Here is an 18,556-nt window from a genome sequence, read left to right on the forward strand (position 1 = left end):
TTTTTACCCTTGTCTATTCTTAACTGATATGCATGCCTCGGCAGCTGCTTCCACCTTTAACTATCTGCACTGGTTCCGCTACCTATCACTCCCCCAGGTGGACCCTTTCAAGCCTAATCATTTGTGTCCCCTAGGGGCTTTCATACACTTGATAGCTGCCATATTCGTGACCATACAGTTCCCCCTTTTCTCTTTTTTCCTCAGGGGTCCCCCCCAGTGCACATCTGACTCTGGTTCTGAGGAAGGCGGATATTCCACCATCACGCCGAAACGTAATCCACCATTGCGTCAGCACCCAGTCACGCACTAGTGTTGCGCCTTTCAAGAACCACGCAGGCGCCATACGTAGACCCAGAGTAGATTCAAAAAGCTCTACTTAATAGTAGAATCATACAACTATCAGGACAATTTCTCCAAACTATATGTATAATTGCTGTACATGTTATGAGAAACTGACTAATCAATGACTAGACTTTGGTCATGATTTATTGCTTTATTTATGCAACTTCTGTCCTGCAACCAGCTTGTTGATGTATTTAAAATGATGTTTGGTTCTAAAATACCAATTGTCTTTATTTTAGACCTTTCCAATTCCCTCTCCCTTTCCTACGTTTCTTTCTATTACTGATTTCGACTTTAGGTTTCCTGATTTATTACTGCCTATTTAACATTTGTTTGCATCTAGAAACTGTCACTATATAATTTGTTTAAATTTTGTTAGCTATAGAAATAAACTACGTGAATTTTACTTCATATATATGCTGAGAGTCCAATATAGAGTGTTTCCACTCCGATACATTTGAAAGTCGCCATGAGGGTGTAATAAAACATATTATTTAATAACACGCCATGATGGCTCCCCGCAGAGCAGAGAGCCAGCATAAGGACACTACACTAGGTAGTACAAGAATGCACCTAACCAGCAGTGATCCTTTTCCAGCCATTGCATATTGAGACAGCGCGCAGTGAATTTTTACACTGTTAAAGTTTGAATTCTTTCCTGTAGGGAATTCTTTGCTGGTTTGATTACCTGTTCTGCTTCCCAGTCCCAGGCAGAGTGGGGAGTTACCCTTTAGTTTATAAATGCCCACATGGTACAGCAAGTCATTGAACTGGCGCACCATGGTCACCAGGGGATGGCCAAGACAAAGGACAGGCTGATGCTAAAATTTGGGTTCCTGGACATGGAGAAGAGAGTAGAGGTGTTGTGGCAGCCTGTGTATGGTGTCAGGTGGCATCCCCAGCGCAGAAGGACCCCACAATTGAGTCAATGCCTCAAGGAATACAGCCATGGGAGGCAGTACATGCAGACTTTGGATCCATGGGTCGGGATGTCCACTTCCTGGTGGTGGTGGACCAGTGGTCTAGGTAACCAGAAGTGGAGTTAGTGGAGTCAGTGGTGTTTTCGAGGACATGGCAGTGGCATTTGCGAAAATCTTTGCAACCCATAGACTCCTGCAGACCTTGTGCTCGGACAATGGACCGCCCTTCCAAGGCGAGAGTTTTGTTGAGTTCCTGAAAGAGTATGGGGTTCACCACAGGAAAGTCACCCCTGATATGCATGCCCCTGTCTGGCACCATGCTAATGGTGAGGCAGGGTAATTTATGAGAACACTCAAAAAGGTGTTCCGAATTGCCCACGAGTAAAGTCAATGGGGGTCATTCCGAGGTTGGAGGTAAGGGATTACCGGCGCCTGTAAGGGCACCGATGGCGGTAATCCCTTACCTCCGTATTCCGAGTTCCCTTTGCGGGTCCCTCTTTACCTCCTGCTTTTAGCAGGAGTAAATTACGGGACCCGCAAAGTGACCTTGGAGTAAATTACGGCACCGTAATTTACGGTGCCGTAATTACCTCCTTCCCCATTCCCATTGAGCCCTATGGGGGCAGAAATGGGGATGGGGAAGGGCAATGGTGAATGGGGAATTACCGGTCCATCCAACCTTGGAATGGACCGGAAATTACTCCATTCACCATGCCGGTATTCCATGGAGTAAATAGCTCCATGGTTACCAACCATGGAGCTATTTACTCCATGGTGTAGTCCCAACTCGGAATGAGGGCCAATGCCTTCACAGAGTCCTATACAAGTTTCGTCGGTAGTATAGAGCAACTCCACACTGCTCGACTGGGGTGGCCCTCGCTGAGGACGTGTTTAGGAGATGCCCAATGCAAATTAATGGGAGCCAGCTGTCATTGACGATACTAAGGTGGAAGAAGAAAGAAGATGCTGAAATGAGAGCGAGAGTTTGAGACGGGGGCTTCGGCAGTACCAGTTGGAACCAGGAGATGAGGTAATCGTAAACTGTCACTGACGTATGAACCAAGCCCTATAGACATCGTCGCTGTGAAGTGGTCGATGGTGACGGCCACCGATGGAACAGCTACAGTGACCAGAAACGCCTGTTTTTTCAAGAGAGTATGAGAAGGCACACGGCTGGGGGTGTCCCCAGGCCGAGACTGCAAAGCAGAGCCGGATGAAGGTGGTGGGGCATCCAGCCCAAAGGTTCCCCGGAGTCTGGGGCACACAGGTGGGGAGAGTCCGAGCTGGGAAGGAGGCAGCGGGTATCCTCAACAAACTGGGAGGGGGAGGCAGCCCACTTCAATGACTATGTACTGAACCCCTGAGTCATGCAGGTGGAGACTATGATACGTGCCCGCAATGATGGGGTGTTTGAAGTTGTTTTGCCACATCTTTGAGTGGGTGGTGGTTACGTGTTACACTGTTATTTGTTTGTTATGGAAAAGGAGGAGTGTGGTGTCCCCTTTAAGTTGCGCACACGGTGGAGTGATGTAACACCATTGCGTGCGGCTGCCAAATAAAAGGGGCAGACCATGTAGCTCGAGCAGGGCACACATGGAGCCCGGACACGATACACTGCCTGATGTGTCTTTGTATGCGGGGGGGCTCACGCCATACAGGAGGACCCGACCCCGGGACTCCCATATCACAGTTCCCATTGTCAGCACAAGTACAAAGAGGACTGAAACAGAGGAAAGTCATTTATATTGCATGCTAGTAGATGAGTGTACAGCTAGTGTAATGCTTTATATAGTCAGCTTAAGACTGAAACAAATGAAATATGTCATGTATGGCGCATGTTGGTGAATGTGGTGTAAACTTCCGGCTCCATTCTAACAGAAGTGAACCCACTTGTTATGTTGTATGTCTGTAAATGTAGTTGAAAGTGCAAGATCAAGTCCAAAGACGACTGAAGGATGTCATTTATGTTGATCACAGTTAGAAGGAACTCCCCGTTACCAGACTAAACCCTAGAGGGAACTGACACATTTATGATTCACTCTGGCAACTGTCATTAGAATTGCCTGATCACGATTGAGAAAGAAATAAAAGTCTTAAGAAATCGAGCGTGTAAAAAGAAAAGAAAACATTGAAATCCTTTTGGCTAAAATTTCAAGTGATGACCGTTGTATTGGGGAAGAAATCGCCACATGTGGAATTGTCTTGGGCTCTGCCCACCCTGTCCCATATGTCACTTAAAAGTCAGTCATCTTGCCACACTCCAGGTATGTCCAAAAGTCTTTTGCCAAATACTACAGCGAGTCATGCTTATTTGTTGGTCCTCCTCGACCTGCACACTGAATATCAAATGCCATGAATATCAGGGGAGAAGACATTTTAAAAAGTTACATTAAATAAATGCAGTTTAAATGTTGGCATCAAAACCTAGCAGGCTTCTTATTCTACTGTGCCAACACACTGCATGAATCATCCTGGTAAGACAGCCCAGTGGTTTGAATCTCTGCAGGGCTGACCCAGTCCTCCTTCCTTCCGAGGTCAATGAATTGAGTACTGTTAAATTGTATAATAATATAATATAGCCTTATCGCATGACAATGAACCCACCCACCCCTCTCCCACCGAAGTTAAGGCCAAGGTAAGGGCCATAAATTGTGAAGAGTCACAGCAACAATATTCCCACAAGAGGTCACTAGGGCTATTATTGCATATTAGTAGCTGGCGAGGGGGGGTGTGGCGGCCTCCCAGCCAATGGGAAGGCTCAGAATGCAGGCTGGTGGCCGCCATCTCACCTTGCCAGGGAATGAGGTAAGTCTTCTAGCTCCCCCACCTTCTCCATATTTCCCTTCCCTCCCTCCCCCCCACACTTGCCTGCTTTTCGGGAGCGAACGTGCTGGAAAGACTGTCTGCGACAGGCAGCCAGGGAAAGCGGAGAAGGGACTATGAGTAGTCCCTTCTCCCTTTCCATTGTGGCCATTTTGTTTGTTTACTTTTGTTTAATTGTTTTCAATAGCCACCATGGAAAGGGAAATTGGACTCTGTTTTCCCTTTCCTGGCGGCCATTTGTTTTACTTTTTCTTTCCGAAACGCCGGAGCGTTTTGGAACAGAAATAAAATGCTTTTAGTATCCCAGTTTTACGGGCCGGGGTACTAATAGCAATAATCCCCTCTCAGGGGGGGATTACCACTTCAGGTAATGACCGGGGCCTTAATTAAGGCACTTGCTTTGTTCAATCCTGTAACTATGGGCCCCGGGGCATTGCCTGAAGTGGTAATGGCCCCCTGCTCAGGGCTTATTGCTTAAGTGGTAAAAACGTTATTTTAATAATGAGTAAAGAAAATACACAAAACATGTTAGTAAATTAAATGTGGTATTACTATTTAATATTTGAATTATAAGGTTGTCTTTATAGGGTGAGCATTTGAATAGTAAAGTGGGTAGAACTGGAACAGTTTTATCATGAGCATGCATAAGGTGTGAAGAAGTGAAGTCTACAGGACAGTGACAACATTGCTCCATGTTTTAGCTTTCCTTTGCTAAATTGAAGTGTCTTTTACAAACAAGTCTTGCTGGTGAATTGGCTCTCAGTTCCGTGCATGCAGAGAAACACTTTCTGTTGTTTCCCTGGCTGCGCCTGAAGCCAAAATGCTTGGAATGCAGTTAATACGGTAGTTAGTGCCTGCATTCCGAACGTTCTGATTGGCTGAGAGAAGGGTATTAACAACTTCTAATGCTAATACGCCCTATTGTTACATTGCTTAGAAGCAGAGTAATCCTGAATAAAGCAATATATAAAAGCCTGCTATTATTTATTGATGTTATTGTCTCCATAGGTTACATCCAGGCATGCAGAGCACTCATGATCGCTTCTGTGTGTTTGGGGGGATTCGGCTCAATATTTGCATTGATTGGCATGAAGTGCTCAACGATTGGTGGTTCTGATAGAAACAAGGCCAAAATAACCTGTTTAGCTGGAGTCGTTTTCATAATTTCAGGTAAGCACCATTCAATGGAAAGATTAATGCATCTTTTGGATCTCTGTGATTATGCTGAAAAAACATTCCCAGGACGAAAATGTCACATTTCTATTTACAAAGAAAATGCATTTTGACACATATATATATGTGCAGGGGGAACCCCCGCAGCCCTCCCTATAGCTCCCACATTTATTATTACCCTTACCCACCCCACTACATATATTTGCAGCGAAATGCATCCCTCGAAATTCGGAATTTTCTTCCTCTGAATTTTCTTCCTCAGAATTTTTACATCCTTTGTAGTTCATATTGTTACCACATTATGATTTTTATTTTGTTATTTTTCATTGTGTATATATATATATATATATATATATATATATAATATGTAATCCCGCGCAGCTTTTTAAATGCACTATTACCTCCCCACAATCATTCAGGGATATCATTAGATCCAAATACACACCGGAAGGAAACGACAAAGCAACGCCGATGCACATTTCTAGTTTAGTTACATTTCAAAAGTCTCTCATTTCCATGCTTAGAAATTGTAAAAAGAACATGGCATTCTCCGACAGAGGGGGTATTATCGTGGCTTGCCACGCCTTCTGAAGTGTATAAGGTTATAAGCACATCATGGTATTAGCAATATAGGATTTGGAGTTGCGCTTCTGAAGGAAACATGTTAGTTAAATACTGCTAAGTGAATACACAAAGGTCTCGATCCATGGAATTATCTACATGGACAATTGGTATATTACGCGCAAACCGGTGCGCAAAATCACTGGTCGATTCATGGTGCTTTGCGTGGACCTCGCGTAGGCTCGGCACGAAACTGCGAGAGGCTGAGTCCTTTGCGCGAAACACCCCGCAGAGCGAAGGTGTGGCTTGCACAGAGGACATAGTAGGGGGCGGAACATGGAAAATGAGGAAGAACAGGGGAAAATGTTGGCGTTACGAGGGACGGCCTGCAGGCAGTCCATCGCACTCCGGCTATTACGCAGAACATTAAGTATTCATGGATCCGACCATGCAACCGCATGGCAAGGAAATGGCCATGCAAAGCTCTCATACTATCCGCCACCCAAAGGCAGGCGAACAGGCACTTGCGTATAGGATTCAATGCGTAGAGATAAGATCGGTGTGTTGGATTTAGGGGTCTGTGTATGCAGCCGGGGTTCCGATTTAACGTAGGGGTGCGCATATGCAGTGTAACAGGGTGCAGGGACGGTTTACAGGGGTTCGCACACAGATTTTATGAGTTTTACCTGAGTTACGATAAATCATACACACATTGTCGCAGTGCGATAACAGTTACAGGGATCCCACACAGTGTCCCCGAGATACAGGCCTGCTTGCCAGGGGCCCCACACACTGTTTAAAGGGTGCATGTATTTGCACCCGGGGATCACGCAAAGGTAACTGTTTCTGGGTCTTTTTGCTTTGCGTGGTGGCATGTCGGAGGCGTTCCGGTCACAACTTGCGTATTCAGTTACTTTGAGCAAACAATTTAATGAATACCCAGAGCGTGCATTTTTCACTCTGCGCGCAGGCTCGCGCAGTGTCATTCTCGTCACGTGGCACTTGCGGGAAAAGTGCATACTTTTACATGAATCGGCCCTAAAATGTGTTTATAAATTAACTGTGACTTTATTTTTTAATATTTAAGAAACAAGGTGGTTGTCATAGGTCAGAATGTTAATTGTAGACTCTGCTGAACCAGAGCAGTTTTAGTATGAGCTTGCATTAGCTGTAATGAAAAAGTCAAGGGATTTTCTTAAAGCCTTGTTTCATGTTTTAGCCTTAACTTTAAGGTATACATTTTTGCTTTCCCTATCATTATGTACTTAATTTATTGTATTTAATTAATGAAAATTACAGGGAAATCAATGCATTTGTGGCACAAAAATGCCCACAAAGTTTTTTAACATTGATTTATAGAGCGGAGGATCGGTGTCCTTGACAATGGGTGAGATAGATGTGGATATAGGACCAGATGATACAGGGGGTATAGAAACATGAACCAGGGACAAGGACATCAGCACATGATAAAGGAATGAGATAGTGGAGGAAGTGCTAAGTTTTAGGATGAAGCAGTGAGGAATAAGTGCTGTTGGGTTGTCGTAGAGAGATAGTGGGAGAGGAGAGCAGAGGGATGCAGTGGTGTAGAATTATGCAAGTGGTTCTTCAGAAAGAGAAAGAGCTAAGAGGTTGGATTTCAATACAGAATGAGTGGGAGTCAAGGAGATGAGGAGCATTGCAGAATAAGGGTGCAAGGTGAGGAAGAGAGAGGAAAAGAGAGGGCACGCAAGGGGCAGTAGAGGTGGCAAGGAGTTGAGCCGCCGATGATTGTAGGCAGCAAGGGGGAGAGTAGGGAGTGAGATGGTCCAATAGGTATGGTGAGGCAAGTACACATATAGAGCCTCATCACGACTTCGGCGGTAACCCTTAAATCCGGCGGTAGCGCTATTACCGCCGGATTTAAGGGTCCGCCAAAGCAGGACTTCGGCGGATTTCTCCCCAGCTCTGAGCTGGGGGGAAATCCGCCAAAAATTCGCGCTATTACCGCCGGCGGGAAATCTGCCGGCGGTATTAGCGCGACATTTCCCCATTGAGCCCAATGGGGAATGGGGCATTCCCGAATGGGCTCAATGGGGAATGGGGATTGACAGTACCGCCGAACTCGTGATCCGGCGTTATTAGCGCCGGGGAGTTTGGCGGTAGGGCTAATACCGCCCGCGCTAATAGCGTTACCGTTACCGCCCAAGTCGTGATCAGGTCCATAGTTTTAGAGATGATGAGAATAAGTTTGTACTTTGCCCTCTGTCTCAGAGATAACACGCCTAACTGATGACAGGATTGGGAGGTGGAGGTGAAGGGGGGAAGGTTGAAGAGTGTACGGACAGCAAAGTTCAGGACTTTGTGAAGAGGTGAACAAGCACAGATTGGAAGGCCACAGATGGACTGGCACAGTAGTCAAATCAAGAGAGTACTAAAGAGAAGATTAGGTGCATTTAGTTGCTCATGTTAAAAGTGATGTTATCTTTTTGTGAAAAGACATTTGCTCACCAGCATAGATAGTAAGAACAGATACCATGGCTGATCCCAAGGCTGTGCCGACCCCTCAGGCTACCCCTACCCCTCTAGTGGCCACTATAGACTTCCAAGCATTGTTCGCATCCATGCAGCAGGGATTCGCAGCCCTGAATGATAAGCTGGACAGGATCAACACAAATGTGACGACCATCAGGAACCAACTAGAAAAGGTCACCGGCTCAAATCATTATGACGGAGGATACACTAGAGGCATTACGCAACACAGTGACAGAGATGGCAAAGGACCTAGTATCACTGAAACTTAAGTGTGAGGACTTGGAGGCCAGGTCACGCCGAAATAATATTCGCATAATAGGGGTCCCGGAGGACACACTTAAAGCCCTGATGGAGCTTGCGGTGGAGGAGTTACTCAAAGATTTGCTTGGAGACCCGGGTTGGTCCTCCATGTTTGTGGTGGAAAGAGTGCACAGATCCCAGGTGCTGCGCCCTAGACCCGGTGCCTATCGAAGACCAATCATTGCAAGAATAATGAACTACAGAGCTAGAGACCTGGTCCAACGGACCACCAGACACAAGCAAGAACTGAAATTGGGCTCAAATGTCGTTCGAATATTTGCGGATTACAATCTCGTGGTACAACAGAAGAGGCACTCTTTCACAGGTGTCAAAAGACTGCTTTGTGAACGCAAAGTCTCCTATGCGATGCTGTACCCAGCTAGGCTTTGCATACAGCACAATAATAAGACATACTTTTTTACCTTTCCGGAAGAGGCCGCCAACTTTGTATAAGCACACATGTCGGCGCATGTGAAACAGACATCAACTGAGGCAGAGGGCAGCAGGAACAAAATCCCCCTCGCCTGGGTAGGAGTGACAATACAAAAACATAGATGACGTCAACAAGTACAATTGAGGAGAGTATATACCTGAAATCTAATAGACAGTATACGATACACGTGGAATAACGGAAACCTCTGTTTTCATTATGTGTTCAAGCAACAAATTAGTTTAAAAAGCTAAGTGGGCAGACGAACGATGATCTTTGGCCTCGGCCACCACGGCAGCGTTCCCCTATGCGTGTGCATCAACTGCAAGGACAACTAAGGATGGGGGCGAGGAGGGTTACAGCATAGTTGAAGTTCGGGGAACTATGAGGGTGGGGGAGGAGGGTGGGGATGTTTTGAGGGGTGTTACAGTTAAAAATGCACAGGCACAGATCACGAGAGCGTACAAGACATTTTTGAGACATTTCCACAATGCAGACTTATTAGTTAGCGCGGCTACAAATGGCTAAGAACAAAATGAATGGGATCACATTATTAAACTGGAATGTACGAGGGCTGGGGATGCCAGTTAAAAGGAAGAAAATAATGGCATACATTAACAGACTGGGGGCCCAAATTGTGTACCTTCAGGAGACCCATTTATTAGGGCATCAAGCTGAAAATATAGCACCCGGGTGGGGTAAACATCTCTATTACACGCCGTTCTCCAGTAGAGCACGCGGTGTGCTTACACTGATACATAAAGCACTGCCATTCACCCACTACAACACAGAAAGCGACCCAGAGGGACGATACGTTATGGTACACAAGAAGCTAGAGGAAGAAGAGGTACTACTTTTGAATTTATATGGTCCGTACATAGACGATCCAGTGTTTTTCTCTGAACTATTCAAGAAATGTGCCAACTACCCCACGGCCCAGTTAATTTCCGGAGGCGACTTCAATACAATTCTAGACACTCGCCTGAACCGCACATCCGATGCCCCAAGAACTCTTACTAATACAGCCCGCACGATACACACTCACATAACGGACCTGGGACTCTGTGACGTGTGGCACTCTCTGAATGGCACACAACAGACCTACATGTTTTACTCGTCTGTGCATGACATGCACTCGAGGATTGACATCTGGCTACTGTCGCAAAAGGCACTAGGATGTGTGTCTAAAGCAACTATAGTTCCTAGAACGATGTCAGACCATTCCCCAATCGGGATGCATATGCTAATCCCTAGAGTCTCACCACAAAGGCCCCCATGGAGATTCAAAGCTACAACAATGGCAGATCATGTATATAAGAGCAACCTGACCCAGCACATCAACGAATATTTTGAACACAATGATGGCACGATGGAGACACAGTAGACACTGTGGCAGGCCTCCAAAGTATATATAAGAGGCATTACTATGTCCAGAGAATTTGGGGTACTAAAATATATCCGTAGTGAACTGAAAGATGGGAAGAGGAGATTGCTAGATTACCAGAGAAGTACGTTACAGACCGCAGTTCACAAACTAAATTAGGCATTAAGACCCAACTTGAGGAATACAGGGCTGCAGCGGACCGTGAGGTCTGTTACTTTGACAAACCAGCTGCCACAAGACGGTATGGTGAACAGGAACGGCAAGGACGGCTCCTGGCGAATATGGTGAGGGGGAGGAGGGGTAGCACTCTTATTCCCTGCATAACCTGTCCCGATGGGGCAGTAGTGACAAGCCAGAAACCGATAGAAAAGGTGTTTTATGACTCCTACTCCCAACTATACTCCCCCCAGAGTGCGGCCACTGAAGAGGAGATAGATGAATACTTGTCAAATATACCGACCGCACTTCTATCTGCAGGGACGAAAGAGGCATTAGAAGCCCCGATTACACAAGCAGATATAGCAGAAGCCATTAAATCCCTGGCCATCTGTAAAGCACCAAGCTTCCGACGGCCTTGGGGTCGAGTTTTATAAAGAATTCACTGATGCCCTGGTAGCCAGACCCTATGTTGTTTGGAACAAAGCTCTATATACGGGCAAACTACCCGGAACCACTCGAGAGGTGATTATTACGCTGTTGCTCAAACCCGGGAAAAGCCTTGAGGACTGCAGTTCTTACAGGTCACTCTCGTTGATCAACACGGACGCGTAAATCTTCACGAAAATCCTTGCCACACGGTTGACCCCCCTGATGCCACACATAGTCCACAGGGACCCAGCAGTTTTTATACTGGATAGGTCTACAGCAACGAATAACCACCGCTGCTTTGATATACTGGCCTCGATTCCCAAGAATATGCCAGGGGTAGCACTGGCATTGGACATGCAGGAGGCCTTCAATACCTTCCATTGGCCCTTCTTGTTTAGGGTCCTGCACAATTATGGGTTCGGCCCAAGCTTTATAAAATGGGTAGAGTGTTATATACCCAACCATACGCAAGGGTCTGTGTCAATGGGAAACTATCAGATATAATAGAACTTGCAGGAGGCACACAACAGGGCTGCCCGTTGTCACCCCTCTTGTTCACATTAGTTATAGAGCCATTAGCTGACCTATTGAGGTCCAAATTTAGCAGGCTTGGGATCCAGCTTACAGACACAACTGAGATCATCACGTTATACGCCGATGATATCATGCTATACTTGAGGAACCCCGAACGTAACATGGGGAAGGCATTGAATGCCGTCAAAGAATTTGGGGAGTATACGGTCTAAAATGAAACACAGCCAAATCTAAGATATTCCCTCTGATGGAGGCCACCTCGAAGCCCACGACACTCCATGGCCTACAGTGGAGTCCCAAACAAATGAAATACCTGGGCGTGCAAGTGGCAAGGACAGCACAACTTACCAGTGTCTTAAATTACGAGACACTTGCTGTAGCACTCTACTCTAAACGAGAGCAATGGCTATCTCTACCAATCTCTCTCATGGGCAGGCTTGCACTGGTTAAGATGATAATTTTAGCCAAGCTATTTTATCTATTTAGCACTGTCCCTGTGTGGACAGGTAGATCCCTCTTCTCGAAAATTCAGGGAGCATGCGCAGCATTTGTGTGGAAGGGTCAGCCAAGAATAGGTTGGCAGAAACTCTCCTGTCAATATCCACACGGGGGGCTGGCGGCCCCCGATTTTAAACTATATTACCTGGCAGCACAGGCTCACTATGTGACACAATGGGCCACTGCCGAACTACAGGCGCAACACACAACCACTGACATACACAAGAGAAACCCAGTGCAACTCTTACATAAAGCAGTAGTAGCACGTCCCAGTAACATGCAGTGCCTGGGCCAGAATAGCATGGATGTCCGGACAGGAGGTCCTATATCATCTGAATATGCCACTTTGGGAGGCACCCTACATACCCCCTGCACAGGACTCAAAAATTGTTACGCGCTGGAAAAACAAGGGCATCCATCACTTTGGAGACCTCTTCCCCGATAAGCAATTCATATCCTGGGAAGATATCAAGAGGATAGTAGGAGAAACTCTGCTACAGAAATTGCATTATTTGCGCATGAGATCGGCTATGGCAAAGGTTTGGGGTGTATTCCCAGCTGAACCCACAATACATTTGGGCCTGGGGTACATATTCACTGCTGGGCACTCCAAAACATCGGCTTCTACGTTATATAAAATTGTGATGACAACTCGAGGACCAGCAGCCCAGGGAGCGAAAGAGAAATGGGAATGGATTTTTCCATATAAAAAAACAGGAGCTAAAATATGGCCCCTGTGAGGTGCCGTTAACATCTACTGCCCACGTTTCCCCTTATCGATTAAGGCCTTACCCAGACTGCAGCACCACTTTTCTAATGTACTGAAAGTTCAAGCGCACTTTTCATAATTAGAAAAGTGGCAGCCTTTTAAGAAATGCGTGCAGTGATACTGCCGCACATGCTGCCCCCACAACGAGGGATTTTAGCAGCTTGTACAGTTCGAAAGCACGCGATCCGCCCCCCAGTCTTTCCACCCACCTCAGAATGAAAACTGGAGGGGAGAAGGTCTGTGTGGGGACATGACATGATCGCGGGAGCGTGTTCTCGCGAGATCTCGGCATAACGTGATCTCGCGAGCCCACACTCCGCGGGAAAACGTTCACGCCAGTGTTGATGCAGCGGCAGACCAAGTAGGTCATGCCACAGCGCTGCTCCTGATAAGGAGGCAATAACAGGAGGTTTTGAGCAGCCTCCAGTCACAGCTTCTAGGGCAAAAGTCCACAGCCACAGGAGGCTACATGGGGGCCCTAGAAGCTTGCAGCGTGCCATCATTGTGCACACCCTTCCCACAGTGAGTTAACTGGGAAGCCATGAAGTTGAACTGAACCGAACTGTAGGTAAATGTTTGTCCCGAGTTAAGGCAGTTTAAGGTCCACCCGTTTGTCTTACAATAAAGACAGTTGGAACCCCTTACAGCATCCTGTCGTCCTTTAAGGCCACAACATAATTGGCGACGAGGATATCAAAATACCCACGGGCCCACCATGCAAGGCGCCACACCGCCCCCTGCCTTTCTCCCTTCACCAGGGACACCAGCAATTCCATGGATGCAGTGGGAGCCCCTTTTCTCCACCTATCTGGAAGCAGTGGGCGGCACGCGGTATGCCCCCGTCAGGAAGAGGGCGATGCTGTTAAATGCATTGGGGGTTGAAGGTCAGCGCATTTTTGCCAGTTTGAAGGCAATACCTGCGGCCGATGATGACGACGACGACAACGATGTCTACAAGGAAGCAACTCGTCGCATTGTGAAGAGGTTCACCAATAAGGAGAACGTTGTACTGCACAGGCTGAGGTTCTACACCCGCAAACAAGAAGGGAGCGAACCTGTGGACGACTACATCACCAGGATGAGGGAGCTGGCTTCTCTTTGCGCCTTTGGCGAAAACGCAGAACAGGTCATCTGCGACATGCTCGTCGTTCACACTAACTCTAGGAAAGTGCAGGACAAGTTGATACAAGAAAAGGAGGTCACCCTTGACAAGGCCATCCAAATTGCCAGGGCGGAGGAAGAAACCTCCAGCAGACGCAAAGAGGTGGGAAGTCACCTGCCCGTGCCCGAACTTGCGGCACTACAATGGAGAGGGTGCAGAGACAAGCAGTCCCGCGACGGCCCCAGAGACAAAGGACCCAGGCAAAAGGAGGCACCCAAATGCTATAGATGCGCCAGCACCAAGCACATGGCGATTGATCGCGACTGCCCCGCCAGGAATAAGGAGTGCTCTAAGTGCGGACGCATTGGTCACGTGGTTCCGGCATGCACGTGGCGGGAGAAAACTGTTTCCCGTGTCAATGGTGACTGCGCTTCAAGCGATGATGACGATCTACAGGACAGACCCATGGTCGTCATGGTCAACGCCCCCCATGTTAGGAGGGAAAAGCCCCACTGCACCATTAAGGTTGATGGAATGGAAACGCGCGTCATGGCAGACTCGGGATCTGACCTCACTATCCTCCCCATCAACAAATACAAGGAGATGATGGGACAAGCAAAAGTAGAGATCAGAACGACCAGGCAAAAACCAACGGTGTTCGGTGGTGCAACTGTCGACCTTTTAGGCTACATCAAAGCCCGGATCGATTTCAAAGGGAGGTCTACCACCACCAAGGTGTATTTCTCACCCAAAGGCCCAGCCGTGCTGGGATGGGACGATCAACACAAACTCAGCATGAAACTAGATCCCAGCACTCCGGAACAGGTACTCATGGTCTGCTCAGGAGCAGCGCAAGATTTCAAGGAGATGTTCCCGAACCTGTTTTCCGAGAACCCAGGGAAGGTGAGAAACTTTGTCCACAAGATTCGCCTGAAACCCAACGCGATCCCGGTGAAACACAAAGTCAGGGCAGCACCTGCCACAGCGAGACCCGCATTGGATGCCCACCTTCGGAAGATGGTCGAAGAAGGAACCATAGAGACCGTGGAATCCTCAGAGTGGCTGAGTCCAGTAGTTTTGGTCAAAAAGAAATCCAGCAACGACCTCAGGATCTGCATCGACCTAAGAAGCCTCAATCTAGAGGTAATCACGGATAGCTTTCCACTCCCCAGCATCAACGAAATCGTCCTCATGATGAAAGAGGCGGCGATCTTCTCTAAGCTGGACATGCGTGATGCCTATCACCAGATTCCCCTGCACAAATCCTCTCGCCCTCTTACAGCGTTCATCACTCCTTTCGGCACCTTCCAATATACCCGCATGCCATTTGGGTTGTCGTCGGCAGCATCCGCATTTCAGAGGATGAAGAACTCCTTACTTAAATGACTCACAAATGTTTCCTTCTTTCAAGATGATATCCTCGTGTATGCCAAAGACAACGAGACCCATGACAAGGCACTCAGGACAGTCTTGAGCAGGCTTCAAGAGGAGGGCATTCACCTACGCCATGAAAAATGCGTCTTCGGAGTGAACAAGGTAGAATACCTTGGGTACTGCATCTCAAGTGACGGTGTCAGTCCCAAGAAGAACCTCATGCAGGCCATAACAGAAGCCCCGGCTCCGATGTCCAAAGAGGAGTTACGCTCATTCCTGGGCCTAGCGGAGTACTATGCCAAATTCGTCCCTAGATTCTCCGAGACCACGTCTCCCATGAGGGAGCTTCTGAAGAAGGGGGCAGCCTACTCTTGGGGCCCGGAACAGAACAAAGCTTTCTGTGAAATCAAAAAGAGAATTCTACACGCGCCGTACCTGAAACCATACAACCCTGAATGGGACACCTGCATTACCACAGACGCCAGCGCGTATGGCCTGGGGGCCACCTTGACCCAGAAGAAGGGAGACACTGAGAATATTGTGGCGTTTGCATCCAAAGCACTGTCATCATCGGAGAAGAATTACTCCACGGTTGAGAAAGAAATGATGGCATGCGCATGTGCCGTCGACTACTTCAGATCGTACGTATGGGGGACGAGATTCAAGCTGATCACCGACCACAAACCCCTCATTCACATGTTGAGCCCGGGCGGCACCAAGACTGCCACCCTGAGGCTGGCCAGGATCGCCGCAAAGCTTCAAGAATATAAATACGAGATAGCCCACATTGCGGGTTGGAAAAAACGCACAAGCGGACTGCATGTCCAGACTCCTGAACCAAAGCGCCCCCGGTACCACATTCTTGGAAGATGAGTGTTTCGTAGCCTCCATCAGTGACTTAAGGAACGGCGAGTACATGGACGTGAGTGAGCGCCACTGGCAGGAGGAGTTCGAACAGGACGATGCCCTACGGCACGTTAGTACCTGGGTTCGCGAAGGATGGCCCAACGAGAGAGCAATCGTCCCTACTGGAAAGTGAACGAGGAAATCACCACCATGAACGGTCTCATCCTCAGAGGCGATCAAATCATCCCGCCCAGCGGAATCCGCAAGGTGATACTGTGCAGAGCACACTCAGGCCACCTGGGATGCAACATGACCAGACGCAGGATACGCGACACCTACTGGTGGCCAGGCATGGACCAGGACATAAGACAAATGGTCGAAAGGTGCCATGAGTGCACCAACAGTGACAAGCGCCTAGCCGTGAGGCAAGCCCCCATGCTGCCCACCGAAGTCCCCAAAGGGGTGTGGCGAAAACTAGGTTTGGATTTCATTGGGCCCCTGGACAACATGCCCCCAGAACACAAATACGGGATAGTCATGGTCGACTACTTCGCCAAATGGGTGGAAGCTGACTTCACCTCAGAAATCACCACAAGCACAGTCATTGAAGCACTCACCGCCGTATTCCAGCGGGAAGGTCTACCAGAAGAACTCGTCACAGACAACGGAGTCCAGCTAGTCTCCCGAGAAATGGAAAAATTCCTCAAGCTCAACAACATTCGACAGCGGAGAGCAAGCCTATACCACCCACAGGCCAATGGCCTGGTTGAGCGGGCAAACCGCTTCATCAAAGGGGCGCTACAACTGGCTCATGCCTCGGGCCTAGACCCGTACAAGACAGTCAAGGAAGCTGTAGCAGCCCGCCGCCTCACCCCCAACGCCGTCACAGTTGTTTCGCCATTCCATCTGCTGAGGGGGAGAAGGGCAGCATCCTCACTGGTACCACCCTGGCTCCATCAAGTGAGGGCTGACGAAGACGTGGACATGGATGATGTAGCGTTACGCATGCAGCGCAACAAAGAAGCCATGAAGACCCAAGGGGACTTGCGTCGAGCCGCTCGACACACAGCAGTTAACAGAGGTGACCTGGTGAAAATACGCCTTCCCCACAAAGACACTTCGACTGGCTCCAAATACAGCAGTCCCATAGAAGTCATGGAGAGAGGGTCAAACCACATTTGCACCAGCGACGGAAGGAAATGGAATCTAGAGAGAGTGGCCATGTACCGCAGGAAGGAAGACAGGGAGCAACCACACTGGGATACCGGAGAAGATCAAGACCGCCAGGAGACATTCGAAAACCCTCGCCTCTCAGAAAGAGATGCCTTGGAGTCACACCATGGCAATGAGTTCTCAAGCCCCAACTCTCCAACTACACCCAGGGAGGCACAGCGAAGAACAAGACAAGGAGAACTCAAATCACCCGCACCTCCTCAAGAGTAATCCAGCAATCCTGCCCCAGATACAGATCTAAGCAGACCCCAGAGAGAGAGAAGGAAGCCCAGCAAGTTTGCGGACTTTGTCATGGAATGACCATCCATCCTTTTCCCAGCAAAGGAGGTGTGTGGGGACATCACGTGATCGCGGGAGCGTGTTCTCGCGAGATCTCGGCATAACGTGATCTCGCGAGCCCACGCTCCGCGGGAAAATGTTCCCGCCACTGTTGATGCAGCGGCAGACCAAGCAGGTCATGCCACAGCGCTGCTCCTGATAAGGAGACAATAACAGGAGGTTTTGAGCAGCCTCCAGTCACAGCTTCTAGGGCATAAGTCCACAGCCACAGGAGGCTACATGGGGGCCCTAGAAGCTTGCAGCGTGCCATCATTGTGCACACCCTTCCCACAGTGAGTTAACTGGGAAGCCATGAAGTTGAACTGAACCGAACTGTGAGTAAATGTTTGTCCCGAGTTAAGGCAGTTTAAGGTCCACCCGTTTGTCTTACAATAAAGACAGTTGGAACCCCTTACAGCATCCTGTCGTCCTTTAAGGCCACAACAGTCTGCTTTCCACACTGCTTTTATCCCGATTCCAGATTCAGATTCAGGCACTGACTTGTTTAAACTGTCTCTAAAATGAAGGCGTCTTCTGAGCAGGTCTCTCCGTGGCCTCCATCATCTACTATCAGTGGACAGCTTCTTCTTGCATGACAGCTTCCCTCACTTTCTAAAAAAAGACTCATATTTCCTTGCTGCTAAAAAACTAACATCTGAAGATCCTGAAATCTCGACGATCTAGTGACCTATTTCTAACTCTGGATTCATTGGCAGGTTACTGAAGGCAAAGGGCACATAGCAGCATATAGAATCAATGGTGGCCGGCCTACAGTGAACTCTGGAGATTTTCCGGTGGGCCTCAGGACTAAGAGGCTCTTTTGTGTGGGCACTCAGGTTCTGTGCTCCTC

The 18,556-nt window shown here is 48.2% G+C and overlaps 1 protein-coding gene across 1 annotated transcript in view; it reads left to right on the plus strand.

Annotated features, from left to right (window-relative positions):
- Window positions 1-18,556, plus strand: part of CLDN10 (claudin 10) — a 502,770-nt gene that overhangs the window by 356,136 nt on the left and 128,078 nt on the right. The window contains exon 2 of the mRNA XM_069640388.1: window positions 5,094-5,255. Coding sequence (XP_069496489.1) covers window positions 5,094-5,255 — 162 coding nt within the window. The remainder of the gene's footprint in view (window positions 1-5,093; window positions 5,256-18,556) is intronic.

The sequence above is a fragment of the Ambystoma mexicanum genome, chromosome 7q (genome assembly GCF_040938575.1).
Source record: "Ambystoma mexicanum isolate Mex_15411 chromosome 7q, UKY_AmexF1_1, whole genome shotgun sequence".
NCBI classification, from domain to species: domain Eukaryota; kingdom Metazoa; phylum Chordata; class Amphibia; order Caudata; family Ambystomatidae; genus Ambystoma; species Ambystoma mexicanum.